The 18,932-nt window shown below is 54.4% G+C and overlaps 2 protein-coding genes across 5 annotated transcripts; one reads left to right on the top strand and one right to left on the bottom strand.

Annotated features, from left to right (window-relative positions):
* Positions 1–6,600: 6,600 nt before the first annotated feature.
* TMEM150A (transmembrane protein 150A) lies at positions 6,601–9,821 on the top strand (the record flags this gene model as incomplete). Its single annotated transcript, XM_080711648.1, has 7 exons — positions 6,601–6,665; positions 6,940–6,987; positions 7,255–7,347; positions 8,363–8,430; positions 8,627–8,754; positions 8,888–9,065; positions 9,529–9,821. 7 exons carry the CDS (start codon positions 6,601–6,603, stop codon positions 9,768–9,770), a joined length of 822 nt encoding a protein of 273 aa, XP_080567774.1. The 3' UTR covers positions 9,771–9,821.
* A 3,449-nt stretch (positions 9,822–13,270) lies between these two features.
* Positions 13,271–15,121, bottom strand: RNF181 (ring finger protein 181; the record flags this gene model as incomplete). Of its 4 annotated transcripts, none has more annotated exons than XM_080711650.1 (5): positions 13,271–13,330; positions 13,545–13,619; positions 14,205–14,314; positions 14,481–14,611; positions 15,018–15,121. In XM_080711650.1, 5 exons carry the CDS (start codon positions 15,119–15,121, stop codon positions 13,271–13,273), a joined length of 480 nt encoding a protein of 159 aa, XP_080567776.1. The 4 variants fall into 4 exon arrangements, with proteins under 4 accessions (XP_080567776.1, XP_080567777.1, XP_080567778.1 ...); XM_080711651.1 differs by having other exon boundaries at positions 15,036–15,121; XM_080711652.1 differs by lacking the exon at positions 13,545–13,619.
* Positions 15,122–18,932: the final 3,811 nt, after the last annotated feature.

The following is an 18,932-nucleotide window of genomic DNA, read 5'->3' as shown; positions in this document are numbered from 1 at the left end:
GCTTTCCTGCTCATTTTCGCCCATGCCTTCCTGGGCCTTCTTATTTCGGTTCAGTTTTTGTGTTCTTTGCCTCAGGTAAAATCCTGTTTCTCCCTCCCGACATGACCATGTACCTCTGCAGCTTAGGACTTCGGACACAGGGTATTCTGGGATCTGCCTTTCTGACCAGCTTAAGTTAGAGGGCTCCTTCGCCCGCCAGGCCAACTCAGCAGCATGGCCCTCCCTCCAGTGCTTACCCCGTTGCTCGCGTGCTCCGCTGCCTCCAGCCGACCGGACACGACGCCCAGCTTAAGGAAGACGCTGTGGTTAAGCGCTAAGGACTCTAGCAGTGCAGTCTGTCTTGTCTAGGGCTGCAGGACTCCAGCCTCTGCTCTCATCCCCAGCTGTGGGTAGACTACTGCTCAGACTACAGGGAAAGTACCCAACATGCTGTTGAGTCCAACCGTGATTAACAGTCTGGAACGTTCCAGGTGAAGTCCTGGACAGTGAGCACCGGGGGAGGTCAGAGGACCCCTCTTGTCTGGCACGATTTTCTTTCCTACCTTCCAAGAGTATACGACTCAGATCCATAAAGATCTCCAGCAACAGCACCTCGTGAAGTCTCTGTTGTTCGAGCGGTGCTGGGGGTCACACCCAGGCCTCTACAACCCCAACCCAAGGAGGCATTTTTTAATACAGGATTAGTCTAAGGACTAAGGATGTCGCCGCTCAGTAGTAGAACACTTGCCTGGTGTGCCTTAGGTCCTGGATTCAACCCCCAGTACCAAAAAAAAAAAAAAAGATAGGGGTTTTAGGCTACGTTGTGAAGGCCAAGAGACATCTGTGTGCCAAAGCTTTGAAGCTCTGCTCTCCAGCAAATCAGCCCCACGTATGGGCTACAAGCGAGCTGCTGAAACTTCCTGAAGCCCCCTCCCCCGGGGATTTCTCCACACAGGGTCTAGCCATCCAATCTCAGCAGGTTTTCTTTTAAGACACCTGCGCCCCTGGAAACCAGCCCCCAAAGAAATGGGGCAGGGCAGCTACGTCAGCTAACAGTGAACACAGCCTCAGCCCGCGTGCCGAGGAGTGCTGGGATGGTGCGTAAGGTGCTGGCTAGAAAGACCGGCGTGGAGACGGCTGGGGCAGTGCCCCAGCCACAGAGCTGACCCGCAGACAAGTGCCTTAGACCTACCAGTCCTGGCTCAGCTCAGCTTTCGGAGGAAAAGGTCTTTGCCCTCTACTTACGCAACTGAGCTGGAAGTGCCTTTGGACTTCAGATATTAGCTACCTTCCAAAGCCTCTGGCGAGGAGGCTCTGCCAAGCCCTGCCCTTTCCCTGCGGGGCAGAGGGGACCGGTCATTTAGTCTTCCAGCCCGTCAGCAGATTTCGCGGCTCCAACTTTGAACCTCACTGGAACTCTAGCGTCTTAGTCTGAAAATACTTTGGAGTCTGTCTCCTCACAGCCAGACTCCTGGTTTATCACGGTACCTCGAAAGAAGGCCCAGAGAAGAATTTAGGGACGCGGCACCTGCAGCTTTGGCCTCCACTCCGAGTCTGGAGGGGAAGGGCGGGCTCAGTGTGCGCCTGTTGCCTTCGCACGTGCTGGTCACGTGATCCGCAGGGATCCGCAGGCCGAGGTTGCCCCTGGTCTTGTAAACTCCCCCTGGGGGCACTTGGGGATTGAGGGCTTATAAAAACTTCTCCACCCTGGAAAGCACTCGCGTTCTTAATGTGCAGCACAGCTAAACAGCGCCAAGCCTTGTTTGAAAGTGTGGTCCCGCAGCCTGCTGCTGAGTGGCGCGTTTCCCCGGGCCTGCCTGCAGCGCCTCCCGGGGCAGCCCTCTGCCTTAGGGCTCAGCCGCTTGACCCGAGGTTGGGGACCAAGAGAGTCCTGTCCAGCTTCTGCAGACCTTCCTCCAGACATTTCTCTCCTGTTTCAAAAACTGGCGCTTTGCCCATCAGGGAGCATGGACTGGAGCGGTTCTCAGCCCAGCGAGGGGGACTGCCCGGGGCACTCCATGCAGCGAAACAGCCCTGGGGGCACCGGCAGGCTGCTTCTGAATCCACACTCAGTGTTGGGGGATAGCTCAGGCAAAGTATCCTGCGATCAATCACCAGTACCCAAGGAGATAAGAAAGATAAAACAGCTGGGGGTTGTGGCTGGAACGCCCCTGGTTTAATCCCTAGTTAAAAAAAAACAAAACCCTAGTCATCCTGTCCCGTTCTTAACAGCAGTTAAGCCTGGGTTTTAAGGTTTTGTGTTCCTTGGGCTGCAGTGGGTGGTCACTGGTAGACTTCGGACTGCTAAAGCAAACACTCGTGCATGGGCTGTAGACCTGGCCGGGGTGGGAAGCTCTGAAGAACATGACAGGAAGGGGCACTGTGAAGCTGAGTGCCCTGTGAGCATGAAGAGCCCTCTGGAAAGCCGGGCGCGGGGGTGCACGCTCGTAATTCCAGCACTCAAGAGGCTGAGACGGAAAGATCACGGTTTGAGGCCACCCTCGGCTACTTAACCCCTTTGCAACTCAGTGAGACCCTGTTTCAAAAGTAAAGACACCGTATCCATGGGCTCCTGAGGGGCACTGCCAACCAGAGATCAGGCATGGGCATGGTAGAGGGGAACCCTAGGGTGGTGAGTGTCTAGCCTGCTGTGCCTTTAGCAGGACCTATGAATGGCAGGGTAGTGGGTCTCCAGATAGCTCACAAGTTTGAGGCTTTTGTGTGTAGAAAAAGGAATGGGGGCCAGGGCATTAGTGCACACTTGTAATCTCAGTACTTGGGAGGTTTGAGAGAGGATCACAAGTTCAAGGCCAGCCTCAGCAATTTAAGGAGGCCACTGGCCACTTAGCCAGACCCTGTTTCAAAAAGTAAATGGCTGGGGTTATTGCTCAGAGGTAGAATACCCATAGGCTCAATCTCCAGTGCTGCAAAAAAAAAAAAGAATGAGGACAGATTACTCTCCGACCTCTCAGCCTTTGGGGAGAATCCATGGCATGCTGACAATTGTTTGAAGTATTTTAGTATTGCATACCTATAATCCCAGTACTTGAGAAGATGAGATAGGACCATAGGTTCAAGGCCAGACTCAGCATTTTAGTGAGGCTCTTTCGAAAGAAAATGCGGTTGGGGTGTAGTTCAGAGGTTGAATGCCCTTGGGTTCAACCCCCATACTGAACCCCCTCCAAGAAAAATATTTTAAGTCCCTGGAACTCCTGGCCAGCAAGTCGCAGGCACCACCCCCAGCCTTCCCGAGTTGGGTAGGAGCTGTAACCTAAGAGCTTCTGCCTTAGCAGCAGAGCAAGAAGCCTGCAGGTTGGCTGTGTGTCATGGGCTAAATGTACAGAAAGCTGCACGTTCTGTACACATTTCCAGCGTTTCTGCTGTTGTGGCTAAATAAAAGTGTGCAAATAATTTGAAAATCCAGAAGGAAGGGGCTTTTCAAATACAGTGTTTTATTTTTAACTAACAAACTTGCTATTTTTATAGCACTGTTTTGTCAGGAGTTGTGAAACACATGTGTACATGGAGAAGTGGAGATAACGTTCCTGTCCAGAAGTCATTCCACCAAACGATCGGCTCAGGGACTCTTTTGGCTTTGCCTGGCTATTTTAAGAGCCGCTGTAGACAGCAGCTTGAATTAATGGCACTAGAGCTGGAAGGGTTGTTTTTGGTTTTTTTTGTTTTTTTTTTTTTGGTGGTACTGGGGTTCCTGGAAGCCCTTCTACCTCCGGGCTACACTCCCAGACCTATCTTTTACATTTTTATTTGGAAACGGTCTCCTAAGCCAGTGCGCGTGGCTGGCTTCGAACCTGCGCGATCCTCCTGTCTCTGCCTCCCAAGCGCGGGGATTACAAGCGTGCACCACCACGCCCAGCTGGAAGGGGTTTTTATTGTATTTATTTGTGTGTGTGTGTGTGTGTGTGTGTGTGGTACTGGGGGTGGAGCCCAGGGGCTTTTCTACCTCTGGGCCACACTCCCAGACCTATTTTATACTTTATTTGGAAACAGGGTCTCACTAGTTGCTGAGAACCTCACTAAGTAGCTGAGGCGGCCTTCAAACCTGTGTGATCCTCCTGTCTTAGCCTCCCAAGTACTGGGGTTACAAGTGAGCGCCACCATGCCCAGCTGGAAGGGGTTTTTAAAGATCCAGCTCCGCCTACCTGATAAAAGACTCTCTGTCAAGACCCTTAAGGAGGCTCTGTCATAGGCGATCTGTCTTGGATTCTATTTTAGGGACTATTCAGATTGTTAACTAAACTTAAAAGTGTCTCCAGCATCACAGCTCTGAAGCGCCTTGCCCCATGGCACGTGAGAACAGCCTGCTGAGCCTGAGGAGTCCTCTCACCCTGGACAGGGGTGCAAACCCTGTTACCATATCAACAGGATATAGTAAATTAAGAACCACCAGGCCTGGCCAGATGAGGCAGCCGGAGTCTGAATCCCAGCAACTGGGGAGACAGGCTGGGCAATGTAGAAAGACCCTATCTCGAAGGGCTGGGGACATAGCTTGTGGTAGTGCCCCAGTACCACACACGCGCACAGCACCCTCCGTCCTGGGGAAGATGGCTGGGTCTCCTGCCCGGGCCCAGTCGGCCAGGTTCTGTGCTGTGATCTCTGCACAGCGTGCTTCCTGGGCCTGCTTTAATTCCCAGAGCTACAGGAGTGAGGACGGTCGACTTCCCCTTCCACTGGGTGTGAAAGGCGCCGTCTGCACCTTGGCAGTGGCGTGCGAAAGCTTTCTCCCTCTCCATACCACTGCTCACTTTATCCTCTCTCTCTGCAGCCCAGTGCTGGTTCTGCTTTCAACCTTTGCCTCACTAGTGTGACCCCTCGGACCATCCACCTTGGACATAATGACCAACATGGTCTCACGAGGGCTCCGAGCTGCTGGGCTTCTCGGTAGAGCCAGGCACACTTCTAATAAGTGAGGAAGTATTCCAGTATTCCTGTCCTTTAAACCCTGGAAAAAAATCCAGCATGGTGGTACACACTTGGAATCCCAGTGTTTGGGAGGCTGAGACAGGAGGATGGCAGGTCTGCAGCCAGCCTCAGCTACTTAGTGAGGCCCTGCTTCCAAATAAAGGATAAAAAACAGGGCTAGGGGTGTAGCTTGGAGGGAGAATACCCCTGGGTTCCATCCCCAGTACTGCAAGCAAAAGAAAAAAAAATAGGGCTGGGAATATAGCTCAGAGGTACATGCCCTGGGACCCACCTCCAGTTCCAAAATTAAATAAACCCTGAAAGAGTCTCCAGGAGTGGCAAGGGCTTTGGTGAAGCTAACAGCTTACTCCCAGTCAATACTGTTTCCTTCTCCCATTTCCATCTGGGTCTCTTCCTTCCTTTTTGCTGACGGCTGGCCCTGTTTCCTTGGGATGCTATCCAATTGCCTAATGAGTCCATTTAGAATGGACACCCTTTTATTTCTGTTGTGTGCATGTGTGGTACTGTGGATTGAACCCAGGGGTATTCTACCTCTAGATTTACACCTGCAGCCCCCCCCCCTTTTTAAGTAGGGTCTTGCTAAATTGCTGAGGCTGGCCTTGAGCCTGTGATCCTCCTGACTCAGCCTCCCAAGTACTGGTATTACAGGCATGCACCACATGCCTGGATAGAATGACATCCTTTGATAGCTTGGCGCACGCCTGTAATCCCCGTATTTAGGAGATTGAGACCCGAGGATTGCAGGTTCAGGGCCAGCCTTGGAAAAACCCTGTTTCAAAATAAAGGCTAGAGATGGCTGGGGGTGTAGCTTGGTGGTAGAGTGCCCCTGAGTTCTCAATCCCCAACTCCCCCCCCCCAAAAGGGACATCCTTTGGTCTCTGCCCTATTTTAAGTAGATGTTGATAGTCGGGAGATGTCTTGGACAGCTCGATTCCTGGCCAGTACTCGGTGTACTTGAACGTCTGAAAATAAAGTATCAGATGAAAGGAGCGCTTCTCTTCTAACAGCGTGCTGCCGGGGAGCGTCGGCGCAGCCGGCGCTGCTGTCTAAGGGCCGTCCTTGCGGAGGTCCCCGGCCTCCGCCCGCCCCGTCCCGCGGCCGCTCGAGGGTCTCGGGAGTTGTAGTCCGGCGCGGACTCCAGGTCCCGGCGGGCGGCGCGGCGGGGCGGGGCGGGGCCGCCGGCCCTTTAAACCTCTCGGGCTGCGCGGCCGCGGCCCGGGACGGCGCCACGAGGGCCGAGCAGGGCGCGGCGGCCCGAGGTGCGTGGGGGCCGGGGGCCGCGGCCCGCTCCCCCCGGCTCGCCAGGCCCGCTCAGCCGCCGCCGGAGGGCTGCCCCGGCCGGCCGCGTCCTCCCCGCGCGTCCCGGCCCCGGCGGCAGGGAGGGCAGGTGGGAGGGGGCCCTGCGGGGTCCCTGGGCCACAGCGGCCGCCTCGATGGCCGCGGGACGGCGCCCACGTCCCGGGAGCGCCCAGCCCAAAGTTTGGCCGCGGGAGCGCGCCGGAGGAGGTGTTGACCACCCCCCTCCCCCGCCGGCACAGACGAGGACTTTGCTCTCTCCCCCCAGGCCAGGGCAGCTGATGGTTGAGGCCGCCACATCCCAAGGTAGCCGGGCCCGCCCCCTCCTCCCCACTCACCTCCTGTCCGCCCCCCACACCGCCACCACCCTGGCTCCCCTCCCTCATGACCGCCTGGACCCTCCTTCCTGTCAGCCTGTCCGCCTTCTCCATCACCGGCATATGGACCGTGTGAGTAGAAGGGCACACAGCGCCCCTCGGCCTGCCCTGGGCGCCAGGGTGGTACCCACCGACGCTCCGGCAGTCTCCAGGCCTGGCCCGCTGCCCGGGCACAAGCTGGCACCGCTGTGGTCCAGCGGGAGAGCCAGGACTGGCCAACTGCTAGCCAGGGCGCCTTCCAGAGGGCATGGAGCTGGGGGCCCGGCTGCCTGCGCGGGGTAGACAAGTGAGGCAGTGGGTGGGCGCGGGCTGGGCAGGGCTGCTGGCTGACAGTTCTGCCCCCCAGGTATGCCATGGCCCTGATGAACCGCCACGTGTGCCCCGTGGAGAACTGGTAGGAGCGCTCCGCAGGCAGCCTCGCTCTAGGGCTCCCTCATCCCTGTCCCTCTTGGGCCCTCTGCCGCCAGAGCCAGGTGCAGACCTGGGCCTCCCTGTTCTTCTCTGACACTGGCCCCAGGCAGCCGGCCTGCCTACTTTCCGCCAGGCCCCACTCCTCTGGCCTCTGTGGCGGGCAGGCCCTGGGGAGCAGGCTCTAGTGCCCCTGCTGGGGAGGTCTGGGAGAGGCTCCCCTTCCCCAGTCTACTCGGTGTCCTGCCGCCAGGTCCTACAATGAGTCCTGCTCTCCTGACCCTGATGAGCAAGGGGGCGGGGGCCCCAAGACCTGCTGCACCCTGGAAGATGTCCCGCTCATCAGGTGAGTCCTGGGAACTGGGCAGGCCAGCAACACCCAGAGTCCCAGTACAGAAAGCCCAGAGCAAAGGACTGTCCTTGGCTCTCAGGAATAGCCATTATACCAAAGCCCACTTAATAACAGCACTTAGCCAGGCATGGGGGTGCAGCCTGTAATCCCCGTACTTCAGAGGCTGAGACACGAAGATTGCTGATTTGAGGCCATTCTCAGAAATTTAGTGAGACCTTGTTTCAAAATAAGACATAAAGCTGGGAGTGGTGGCTCACACTTGTAATTCCAGTACTTGGGAGGCTGAGACAGGAGGATTGCAGGTTCAAAAGCTAGCCTCTGTAATTTAGTGAGGCTCTCAGCAACCTTGTGAGACACTGTTTCCAAATAAGAAATTAAAAAAAAAAAAACTGGGCTGGGGGTGTACAGCTCGGAGGCAGAGAGCCTCTGGGTTCAATCAAGGAAAAAAAAAAGAAATAAAAAGGGCTCTGAATGGCTGGGTATGGTGGTGCATGCTTATGATCCCAGAATTTGGGAGGCTGAGACAGGAGGATCGCAGGTTCATGGATAGCCTCAGCTACTTTGCAACTCAGTGAGATTTTGTTTCAAAATAAAGAATAAAAAACCAGGCTGGGGATGTAGTTTGGAGGTAGAATGCCCCTGGGTTCAATCCCCAGCACCACACACAAAAAAGGGCTAGGGATGTAGGTCAAAGGCAGCATACCCCTGGGTTCAATCCCCAGTACAAATAAGTAACACTGCCAGACAGGACCTGAGCGCTCCGGGAGGGACTCTACGCCTGCCTCTAGCTCTTCCAGCAGGGAGGTCAATATCGTTTTCACCACCTTACTGATGAGGAAAGCGTCTCACAGCTAGTAACTGCAGGCACCTGGGTTTCGGCTCCAGCCTCTGATCTCCCAGGCCAGCTGGGTCGTAGGCCCGCAGACCTCTGAGGCCCAGGGCCCTTGTGTAAACAGGCAGGTCTCGGGGCCAGGCCCCTGGCCACTCACTCTGCCCCTGCCTTCCTCAGCAAGTGCGGCACGTATCCCCCAGAGAGCTGCCTCTTCAGCCTCATTGGCAACGTGGGTGCTTTCATGGGTGAGTTGTACCCTCAGCCCCACTCTCCCAGAAAGGCCCAGAAGCCCACCAAGCCAGCTTCTCTCCTGCTTCTTTTCCCTGCAAGCCAAAGGCTGGCTCCATTCAGCCTGAGGACACCGCCTGCCTGCCCCGGGAGCTGGGGGGCTGGCGGGCGGGAGCAGGCTCCAGGCTGGCCCCAGCCGCACTCTCTCCCCAGTGGCGCTCATCTGCCTCCTGCGGTACGGGCAGCTCCTGGAGCAGAGCCGGCACTCCTGGGTCAACACCACGGCGCTCATCTTAGGCTGCACCAACGCCGCGGGCCTCGTGGTGGTTGGCAACTTCCAGGTGCCCTCGCCCGCCCCTCCGGCCTGGCTGCCCAAACGCAGCGCCTCGGGGTTGAGGGCTGGGGAGGAAGGGGGTGGACGGCAGACCGCAGACAGAGGGTGGGCTGCCTCACGGACTGGCTCTCTGCCCGCAGGTGGACCATGCCAAATCTCTGCACTACATCGGGGCGGGCGTGGCCTTCCCCTCCGGGCTACTTTTCGTCTGCCTGCACTGGGCACTCTCCTACCACGGGGCCAGCACCCCCCTGGACCTGGCTGTGGCCTACCTGCGAGGTGTGCTGGCGGTCATTGCCTTCGTCACCCTGGTCCTCAGTATCCTTCCCGGCCAGCTGGGCTGGCAGGGCCGACAGAAATCAGTCTCTAGCCCAGCCCTGCCCGGGGGGCAGGGCCCAGGTTGCAGCCACACAGGCCTCTGCCTCCTCCCAGGAGCTGTTAAAGGGATAGGGCACGCTTGTAATCCCAGCACTGGGAGGCTGAGACCGGAGGATCACGGTTGAAGGACAGCCTCAGCTACTACTTAGGCCCTTTGCAACTCAGTGAGACCCTGTTTCAAAATAAAGAATAAAAGGGGGGGGGGGGACTGGGAATGTAGCTCAGAGGTAAAAAGCCCCTGGGTCCCATCCCCAGTACCGCAAAATAAAAAGAAGGAAAGGGCTGGGGTATATGGAGGTGTCGCTTGGAGGTAGAAAGCCCCTGGGCTCCATCCCTAGGACCACACAAAAAGAGCGCACGCTAGGGCCGCACATCGCTGGGACACTTCCTTAGCCCCTGCCAGGCGGCGTCTTCTTCCTCCATGAGAGTCCTCAGCTGCAGCACGGGGCGGCCCTGTGTGAGTGGGTCTTCGTCATCGACATCCTCATTTTCTACGGCACCTTCAGCTATGAGTTCGGGGCGGTGTCCTCGGACACGCTGGTGGCCGCACTGCAGCCCGCCCCTGGCCGGGCCTGCAAGTCCTCGGGGAGCAGCAGCACCTCCGCCCACCTCAACTGCACTCCAGAGAGCATCGCCATGATCTGAGGTCTGGAGGGGCCCTGGCCTCCACGGCAGCCCGCCCCTCACCTTGCATTATTTTGTACCAAAAACAACTTTGAGCAAAGTATTCTGTTGGCATCAGGGCTCCCTCTCCGGGAGAAGCGGCCATCCCGCCCGTGCCAGCGCCACAGTGCAGTTTTGGGTTTAGAGGCCCCTGGCCTCGCTCGCCTGGCCAGCCCCTCAGGTGCCTTCTACTCCAGTGCCAGGCCACTGGGGCTTCCTGCCCAGGAGCCAGGGCTGGGCACAGGGTGGTGGCGGTGCGGTGGCGCGCTTCAGCCCAGAGCTGCCCGGGCGACCTCACTCTGCCCTCCCTCCCTCTAGGGCAAATAACACAGAACCACGTGGGTATTTTAGTACTTTTTTATATCTATTAAAAAAAAATTCTAATTTGCATGCTTGTAGTCTGTTTGGCGAGTCAGAGGGCGACTCCAGAGTGGTTTTCCCTAAGTGAGGGATGGGAGGAAACCCCTGCCCTCGAGGAGAACCCCATGTCCGTGGCCCCAGGAGCTGGGCTGCCAGGAATGAGGAGTGCCAGCTGTTTCTCAAATACCCTGAAGACACCGAAACCCTCTCTGCCCCCAGACAGTCTAGGGCCTGGCCTGCCGGTCTTGCTCCCGCCCCCATTCAGAGTCCGGTTTGAACTTTGATTCCTGCGTGCTTTTTTCTTTTTTTTTTTCTTTTTGGTGGTACTAGGGATTGAACCCAAGGGCATTCTACCTCTGAGCTACATACAGCCCTAGCCTATTTAACTTATTTTTTATTTATTATTTATTTTATTTTGCAGTGCCAAGGGTGGGATCTAGGGGCATTGTACTTCCAAGCCCTATCTTTATTTTATTTTTTTTTTTTTGGCTGAGATTAAAAGCGTGCGCCACCACACCCGACTTTTTCTTTGTTTTTGAAACGGGTCCTCACTAACTTGCAGAGGGCCTCACCAAGTAGCTGAGACTGGCTGCAAACGTGCAATCCTCCTGTCTCAGACTCCCAGGTGCTGGGATTACAAACATGTGCCACCAAGCCTGGCTAACATTTTTATTTTGACACAGGGCTTTGCTAAATTGCTGAGGCTGGCCTGGAACCTGCAATCCTCCTATTTCAGCCTTCCAAATACTGGGATTACAGCATACGCCACACCTGTTTCAACTTTGATTCCTTATTACAGGGGGTGGGGGGATACTGACGAGAGCAACTTTATTTTTTTTTATTTTTTATTTTTGATGCTTCTGGGGTTCCTGGAAGCCCTTCTACTTCCGGGCTACACTCCCAGACCTACCTATTTTCATATTTTTTTTTTTTATCTGGAAGCAGGGTCTCTTAAGCCAGTGAGGCTGGCTTCGAACCTGAGTGATCCTCCTGTCTCCGCCTCCCAAGCGCGGGAATTACAAGCGTGCGCCACCACGCCCGGCACTTGAGAGCAACTTTAAAACATTAAAAGCAGCTGAGTGTCATGGCTACACTTGTAATCCCGGTACTTGGGATGTTGAGACAGGAGGATCGCAGGGTCATGACCAGCCTCAGCTACTTAGTGAGGCCCTCTGCAACTTAGTGAGACCCTGTTTCAAAATAAAGAATAAAGCCGCGCTTGAGAGGTGGAGACAGGAGGATCGCGCAGGTTCAAAGCCAGCCGCGCTGGCTTAGGAGACCCTGTTTCCAAATAAAAATGTAAAAACAGGTCTGGGAGTGTAGCCTGGAGGTAGAAGGGCTTCCAGGAACCCCAGTACCACCAAAAAAAAAGAAGAAGAAAAATAGGACTGGGGTGTGTAGCTCCAAAGTAGAATGCCCCTGGGTTCAATTCACATACCACCAAAGGGGAAAGAAAAGCAGCCCCTCTGTTGAGCTAAAGGAAACCTCCAGGATTCCAAGGTTAACTAGAAACCGTAGGGGTGGCCGGGCGTGGTGGTGGACACCTGTAATCCCAGTACTTGGGAGGCTGAGACAAAAGTATCAGGGATTTGAGGCCAGCCTCAGCAACTTAGTCAGACCTTGTTTCAAAATAAACTGGGCTGAGGGTATTACTCAGGGCTAAAATACCCTTGGGTTCAATCCCCAGTATCACAATAAATTTAAAAAATGGCAGCCACGAATGATGGCGCACACTTGTTAATCCCAGCATTCAGGAGGCTGAGACCGGAGGATCGCGGTTCGCGGACAGCCTCAGCTACTTAGTGAGGCCCTCTGCAACTCAGTGAGACCCAGTTTCCAAAAAAAAAAAAAAAAAAATTGGGCAGAGGATATAGCCCGAAGGTAGAATGCCCCTGGGTTCCAGCCCCAGTACCACACAAATAAGTAAACAAACAAATAAATAAATAAATAAATAAATAAATAAATGGCAGCCGTTGTGGCACACACTTGTAATCCCAGCACTGGGGAGGCTGAAACAGGAGTATCAGTTCACGGACAGCCTCAGCTACTTAGTGAGGCCCTTTGCAACTCCAAAATAAAGAATAAAAAATAGGGCTGGGGGTGTAGCTCAGAGGTAGAATGCCCCTGGGCTCCATCCCAAGTACTGCCAAAAAAAAAAAAAAAAGCCAGGCGTGGTGGTGCACACTTGTAATCCCAGTACCTGAAAGGCTGCAACAGGAGGATTGCAGGTCCACTCTCTGCAACCTAGTGAAGCCCTATTTCAAAATACAAAGTAAAATAGGGCAGGGGGTATAACTCAGAGGTAAAAAAAAAACAAAAAAAAAAAACCCTGCAAGGGTGGAGTGAAAGGGGATGCAAGGCAGGGATAAGGACTTAAATAGCTGCCGGGCAAGGCATAGGCTTGTCATCCCAGTGCTTGGGAGGCTGAGACAGGAGGCTCACAGGTTGGCGGCCAGCCTCAGATATTTAATTTAGTGAGGCCCTCTGAACTTAGACCCTGTTTCAAAATAAAGAATAAGCCAGGCGTGGTGGCGCACGCTTGTAATCCCAGCATTCGGGAGGCTGAGACCGGGGGATCACGGTTCACGGACAGCCTCAGCTACGTAGGCCCTCTGCAACTCAGTGAGACCCGGTTTCAAAATAAAGAATAAAAAATAGGGCAGAGGGTGTAGCTCGGAGGTCGAATGCCCCTCGGTTCCATCCCCAAACCCGCAAAAAAAATAAAGAAAAGAAGAAAGAATAAAAAATAGGGTCGGGGGTGTAGCTCGGAGGTAGAATGCCCCTGGGTTCCATCCCAGTTCCACCAAAAAAATAAAAAATAAATTAAAAAAAAAATAAAAAACCAAACCCAGCTACACAGGGCTGGACCCTGAGACGGGCAGCCTGGTAGACCTAGTGGCCGGGCTCTTTACTCGCCCCACTTCCTGGAACCCAGCCAGGCCAGCAGAGGGCGATGCACTGCGGTGCCTTCCGCTGTGCCACCTTCCCCAACAGCAGCAGGGACCTGGTGGGAATGCAGAGCGCCCGCCCCTGAGCACTGCAGCCGCAGGGCAGGTACAGAGGCCTTTAATGAGGGATCAAGGTGCGAGACAGACGTGAGGGCTGGTACTCGGGCCAGGGCCTCATGTGTACATGGCCCCATGGAGGTTCTCTAGTCGGTGTTGCTGCTGCTGCTTCCGAGCCTGGAAGAAAAGAGCCATGGTAAGGGGATGCGGCAGCTGTCGGGGCGGGATCTCCTGTCTTCAGGCCCCCAGCGTGTGGACTGCCCTCATCAAAGTCTGGGCTGGTGACCAAAGCCAGGCCTACACCCACGCCTGGGGAAACGGAGAATAAACTCAGCTGGATCGGGCTGCAGGGCCCATGTCACAGCCTGCCCCTCGTGCCGCCAGCTCTTACCTTATCCTTTCTGTGCTGCTCGTACGTGTCGTCATCAGTGGGCAGCTCGTGGCGGCACAGAGGGCAGGAATTTGTCTGGGGAGAGTAAAGCAGCGTTCCAGCCTGTGTGTGGTCTTTGTAAGCTTGTAACCCTCCCCTGTCTCCACCCCCCCCCTTTTTCTTGTGGTATTGGGGATGGAATCCAGGGGCACTGTACCCCCAAGCTCCACCCCCAGCCCCATTTTTTTAGTCTTTTTACTTATTATTTCTGGTACTGGGGATGGAACCCAGGGGCATTCTACCTCCGAGCTACACCCCTATCCCTATTTTTTATCCTTTATTTTGAAACAGGGTCTCACTGAGTTGCAAAGGGCCTCACTAAGTAGTAGCTGAAGCTGTCCATGAACCGCGATCCTCCTGAATGCTGGGATTACAATCGTGCACCACCCCGCCCGGCTTAGTCTTTTTATTTTTTGAAATAGGGTCTGAGTTGGGAAGGGCCTTGCTAAGTAACTGAGGCCGTCTGCGAACTGCGATCCTCCGATCTCAGCCTCCAGAATGCTGGGATTACACTCGCGCACCACCCACCACACCTGGCTCCTGTTCCCTCTTTTGATCCCAGAAAGAAGCTTGAGAGCTGGGCCTAGGACAGGGTGACGGCGGGAGGAAAGAAAGTAGTACCTTGCTCAGCCAGGGCAGAATGCAGCTGGAGTGGAAGAGGTGGTGGCAGGGCATCTCGATGGCAGTCTCCTCCTCCTCAAACTCCAAGAGACACACGGGACACTTGAGCTCTTGAGGAGGGAGTGTGGGTCAGGACAGCTGCTGTAGACCCCCGCCCCAGCTCCCACTCCCCAAAGCCACTCTGCCCCAATCTGGCCTAGAAAATTACGGGCCAGACTGTGGGAAGGGGTGAGCCCAGCAGACCTGCCCAGCAGCAAAAGGACTTGGGGTCCTCACCGGCTTGGGAGCCGCTGATGACGGTCCTGGGGAGGCTCTCCACCGCGGCCTTGGCAGCGGGTGGAGGCAGGTGGTGATCCCAGTCCACTACCAATCCCAGGTCTTCAAAGTCCATCCTATTGAAAAGAGATCTGGAAGCAGAGGCAGCGTCAGGGCCGGGGAAAACCATAAATTCTCTTTATGGGCACTAACTTAATATCCTACCCCGCTCGTAGTAACATGAGCCACCCTTTGCACTTTAGTCCGTGCTCGCTAGATAAAAGCACGGTGGGAAACGGTCGACACCTGCTGCCAAACTCCAACAAAACACTTATTGTCGTTTGACCTGCAAGACAAGAGCTCGGACCCCGCAAGACGGGCCTGGTAAAGCGAGACTGTAAGCCTGGTTCCTGGCGCCCCGGCCCCGGCCCCGCCGCACCCCGCCACGCCCGGCCCGCCGCGGACGCCGGCTCCTCGCGACCTCAGCCGGCCGCCGATTGCCCCGTCCTCCCCGAGTCCTCCCCTAGTCCTCCCTGACAGCGCGGCCCGGAAGCCCGCCGCCGCCCACCGCCCCACCTGGCGAGCTCCAGCAGGACGTTGGCCCGGGCATCCCGCTCACGGCCCAACGGCTCACAGTCGTGCTCATCGAAATAGGACGCCATAGCTGCCGTGGTCTGACACAGTCCCCGGACCCGCGGGCTGCCACCTAGAGGCGCCGGCCAATAAACTGGCGCGTAGAGAGAGAGTGGCCAATCAGAGTATGCAAGGGGCGGGCATAGTGGACCTTAAGCGTCCAAAAGGCGGAAGTACTGATTATGCCGCCTTTTATTGGTCGAACGAGTCAGGTGACTAACGACTACAGCCAATGAGGCTGGAGGAGGAGTAAATTCCCGGGAATTTCTGGCGTGGACGTTCCGTCGCGGCCGTGGCAAGTGCGGCGTCTGGGCCGCAGGCTCCTCTAGGCGTTCCGCGGTCGGGGGCGGCCCGAGGCAGGGCTTCGCGGGCCCTGCGAGCCTCGCCGCGATGGCTGCCCCCACCTAGGGGGAAGCGCGCAGTCCTTATGACCTGGGCGTAATACTGAAGGGGGCCGGCCTCCCGACTCAGCGACCCGAATGACCTGTATCGATGGATACTTTACACGTGTATCAATAAATCTCACTGTAGTCCTGGAGATGAAATATGTTTTGTTCCTAGGATTGCCTCTAAGCAGTTTCTCTACCAATGATTTACACTCTCAGTCCCTATTGTCCGTGTGTGTGTGTGTGTGTGTGTGTGTGTGTGTGTGTGTGTGTGTTACTGGGGATTAACCCTGGGGCGTCCTACTTCTGGGCTTCACCTCCAGCCCTATTTTAATATTTACTTATTTACTTAGTGGTACTGGAGATTAAATCCAGGAGCATTCTACCTCTGAGCTACATCCCCAGCCCTATTTTATATGTGTTTGTTTATGTGTGGTACTGGGGATTTAACCCAGGGGTATTCTACCTCCGAACTACATTCCCAGACCTATTTTATTATTTTATTTTGAAACAGGGTCTTGGTAGGTTGAGAAGAGTCTCACTACTTGCTGAAGCTGTCCTCAAACCTGCGATCCTCCAGTCTCAGCCTCCCAAGTACTGAGATCACAGGCTGCACCATCGCGCCTAGGGTTGGGCTAGGTTGATGAGATTCTCACTGCTTGCTGAGGATGTGCTTGAACCTACAATCCTCCTGTCCCAGCCTCCCAAATACTGGGATTCAAGGGAGCACTGCCACGATAGTCCCCTATTGCCCTTTCTACTTATATAAAACTTGATTCAGAGAGGCTTGCCCAAAGCCAGGTGTAGTGGCGTACCCCTGCAGTCCCTGTAGCTAGAAGACAGACAGGAGGATCTGCAGATTGAAAACCAAACTCAACAACATATTTATTTATTTGTTTATTTATTTATTTTTGGTGGTACTGGGGGTGGAACCCAGAGACTTTCTACCTCCAGGCTATACTCCCAGACCTATTTTCTATTTTATTTGGAAACAGGGTCTCACTAAGTTGCTGAGAGCCTCACTAAGTAGTTGAGGCTGGCTTCGAACCTGTGCGATCCCCGTCTCAGCCTCCCAAGCGCGGGATTACAAGCATGCGCCACCACGCCCGGCTCCAAACTCAACAATTTAGCAAGGCTTTAGGAAACTCCATGAGATCCTGTTTCCAAATGAAAAAGAAAATAGGGCTGGGGTATAGCTCAGGGGTAAACTGTCCCTGGGTTCAATCCCCAGTATCACAAGGAAGAAAAAAAAAAAAAAAAAGATTAGCCCGGTGTGGTGGCGCACGCTTGTAATCCCAGCATTTGGAAGGCTAAGACCGGAGGATCGCGGTTTTCGGACAGCCTCAGCTACTTAGTGAGGCCCTCTGCACCTTAGTGAGACCCTGTTTCAAAAATAAAGAATAAACCAGGCGTGATCGCGCACACTTATAATCCCCGCGCTTGGGAGGCAGAGACAGGAGGATCGCACAGGTGCACAGGTTCGAAGCCAGCCGCGCTGGTTTAAGAGACCCTGTGTCCAAATAAAATATAAAATAGGTCTGGGAGTGTATCCTGGAGGTAGAAGGGTTCCATCCCCAGTACCACCAAAATAAATAAATAAATAAATAAATAAATAAATAAATAAATAAATATAAAAAACAGGGCAGGAGGTGTAGCTCGGAGGTCGAATACCCTTGGGTTCCATCCCCAAACCCGCAAAGAAAAGAAAAGAAGAAAAAGCTTGCTAACTTGACACAGCCTATAAATGGTATTGCTGACCAGCTACCTGGTTGAGTGTTTTCTCTCCTTTCCCAGAAGAAAAGGAGGACAATAAATCCATGGAAAAGAACAAGCTCGGCCAGGCCTGGGGCACACACAGACTTGTAATCTCAGTACTTGAGAGGCTGAGACAGGAGGATTACAAGTTCACGGCCAGCCTTAGTTACTTAGTGAGGCCCTTTGCAAGTTAGTGAGACTCTAGCCCAGCGTGGTGGAGCACGTTTGTAATCCCAGCATTTGGGAGGCTGAGACAGGAGGATCATGGTTCGCGGACAGCCTCAGCTACTTAGTGAGGCCCTGTGCAACTCAGTGAGACCCTGTTTCAAAATAAAGAATCAAATATAGGGCTGGGGGTGTCGCTCAGAGGTAGAATGCTCCTGGGTTCCATCCCCAGTACTGCAAAATAAGCAAATAAAATAAAAATTAAGAGCCAGTGTGGTGATGGACTCTTGTAATCCTAGTACTTGGGAGGCTGAGACAGGAGGATCGCACAGGTTCGCAGCCAGCCTCAGCTGCTTAGTGAGGCCCTCCGCAAATTAGTGAGACCCTGTTTCAAAATAAAGAATAAGCTGGGCAGGTGGCGCACGCTTGTAATCCCAGCATTTGGGAAGCTGAGACCGGAGGATGGTGGTTCGTGGACAGCTTCGGCTACTTATGCCCTTTGCAACTCAGTTGTTTCAAAATAAAGAATAAAAAATAGGCCTGGGGGTATAGCTTGGAGGTAGAATACCCCTGGGTTTCATCCTCAATACCACACACAAAATAATAATAATAATAATAATAATAATAATAATAATTAATAATAATAAATATTTAAAAATACTAAAAAAAGGCTGGGGGTATAGCTCAGAGGTAGAATACCCTGGGTTAAATCCAAGGTACCAGTAAAAAGTAAATAAATAAACAAACAAACAAACAAACAAGTAAATAAAATGAAAACAGGCCTGGGGGTATAGCTCAAGAGGTAGAATGGCCCGGGGTTCAATCCCCAGTGCCAATAACAATACTACTAGACTTGACTTTCAGGGAAGCAGACTCAAGGTTCTGGCCTGAGGACTGCTGTGTCCTTGTACACACACCCCAGGAAGGCCTATGGAGGCCGGGCGCGCGTGGCGCACGCTTGTAATCCCCGCGCTTGGGAGGCGGAGACAGGAGGATCGTGCAGGTTTGTAGCCAGCTGGGCTGGCCTAAGAGACCCTGTTTCAAAAATATAAAATAGGTCTGGGAGTGTAGCCCGGAGGTAGAAGGGCTTCCAGGAACCCCAGTACCACCAAAAAAAAAAAGGCCTATGGAGGTTGGGTCACTAGAGAAAGAAAAGGGTCACTCTTGGGGTGACATCCTTTGAGCGATGGGCTAAGTAGCCCCGGGGGGGTGGAAGGAGAGTGGGATTAACTAGCATGAAGACACACACACACACACATGCACGCACACACACACACACATGCACGCACACACTACACGCGGGAGCTTTTAACCAAACAGCAGCTTTTACTGAGCTCCAGGTGGGGCTGCCCCGGCCTGGCCCCACATCAGGCCACCATGGAGGGCGAGTCTGTGGCATCATGGGAGTCTGCAGAGGTGCGCACAGCTGGGCTTTGGCACTCCTTGGGGTGGCTGAGACCAGGGCAAACCCAGGGTTCTCCGGACACCGGAGCCAGCCAGTGAGGCTCTTTGGCCTTTGCCCCAGGTCTCCGGG

This window comes from Muscardinus avellanarius (assembly GCF_963383645.1).
Source record: "Muscardinus avellanarius genome assembly, chromosome: 15".
Classification (NCBI taxonomy): domain Eukaryota; kingdom Metazoa; phylum Chordata; class Mammalia; order Rodentia; family Gliridae; genus Muscardinus; species Muscardinus avellanarius.
This window is presented reverse-complemented; position numbering and strand designations above follow the sequence as displayed.